General features: G+C 49.7%; 1 protein-coding gene across 1 annotated transcript; it reads right to left on the bottom strand.

Annotated features, from left to right (window-relative positions):
- Positions 1–367: 367 nt before the first annotated feature.
- EMH_0036640 (uncharacterized protein) lies at positions 368–589 on the bottom strand (the record flags this gene model as incomplete). The annotated part of the gene is made up of 1 exon (XM_013495108.1): positions 368–589. The coding sequence occupies one exon, from the start codon at positions 587–589 to the stop codon at positions 368–370; it is 222 nt and encodes a 73-aa protein (XP_013350562.1).
- Positions 590–769: the final 180 nt, after the last annotated feature.

Raw genomic sequence — 769 nt, 5'->3', positions numbered from 1 at the left:
GAAATTAAAGTCTCCTTGGCCGATCAGCCTCCAGAGTAAGAACAAGTTCAAACCCCATAGCTAGCTAGCTAGCTAGCTAGCTAGCTAGCTGACTGGCTAGCTAGCTGGCTAGCTAGCTGGCTAGCTGGCTAGCTAGCTGGGGTGTTGTCTCCGCGTGAATCGCTGTATATGTCGCGAGTAGCCCGTTAGCTTTCCGTCTATCCATATCTAGCTAGCTAGCTAGCTAGCTCTGTATATACATATCTATTTCTCTAGCTAGCTAGCTAGCTAGCTAGCTGTGTTTGGCTAGCTGTGGGGTGTGCAGGGAGCGGCGGTCTCTGTTGATGCGGTGCGCGGAGACGTCGCTGAACTCGAAACTTCTCTCTGCTCACAAAACTTTCTTCGCAGAGGCAAGCTGCTGCTGCTGCTGCAGCTGTTGCTGCTGCTGCTGCTGCTGTTGCTGCTGCTGCTGCTGTTGCTGCTGTTGCTGTTGCTGCTGTTGTTGGTGTTGTTGTTGCTGCTGGTGTTGGTGTTGCTGCCGCTGCTGTTGTTCTTGGTGGTTCTGTTTCTGTTTGTCTTCCTCCGTCTGTGTGTGTGGGGTGTTGTGCATCTGTCTATTGTGTTGTTGTTTGTCTCCTTTTCTCTCTGGGGATCGTCCCCTTTCTCCTGTGGGGATCGTCTCCTTTCTGCTGTGGGGATCGTCTCTTTGGTGTTGTGGGGATCGTGTCCTGTCTTTTTATAATCCCTTGTGTATGTGTTATATATAATATATATATATACATATATATAC

This window comes from Eimeria mitis, genomic scaffold, assembly GCF_000499745.2.
Source record: "Eimeria mitis Houghton genomic scaffold, Emh_scaff1421, whole genome shotgun sequence".
NCBI lineage: Eukaryota > Apicomplexa > Conoidasida > Eucoccidiorida > Eimeriidae > Eimeria > Eimeria mitis.
The sequence above is the reverse complement of the archived record's forward strand: the minus strand, read 5'-3'. Positions and strand labels throughout refer to the sequence as shown.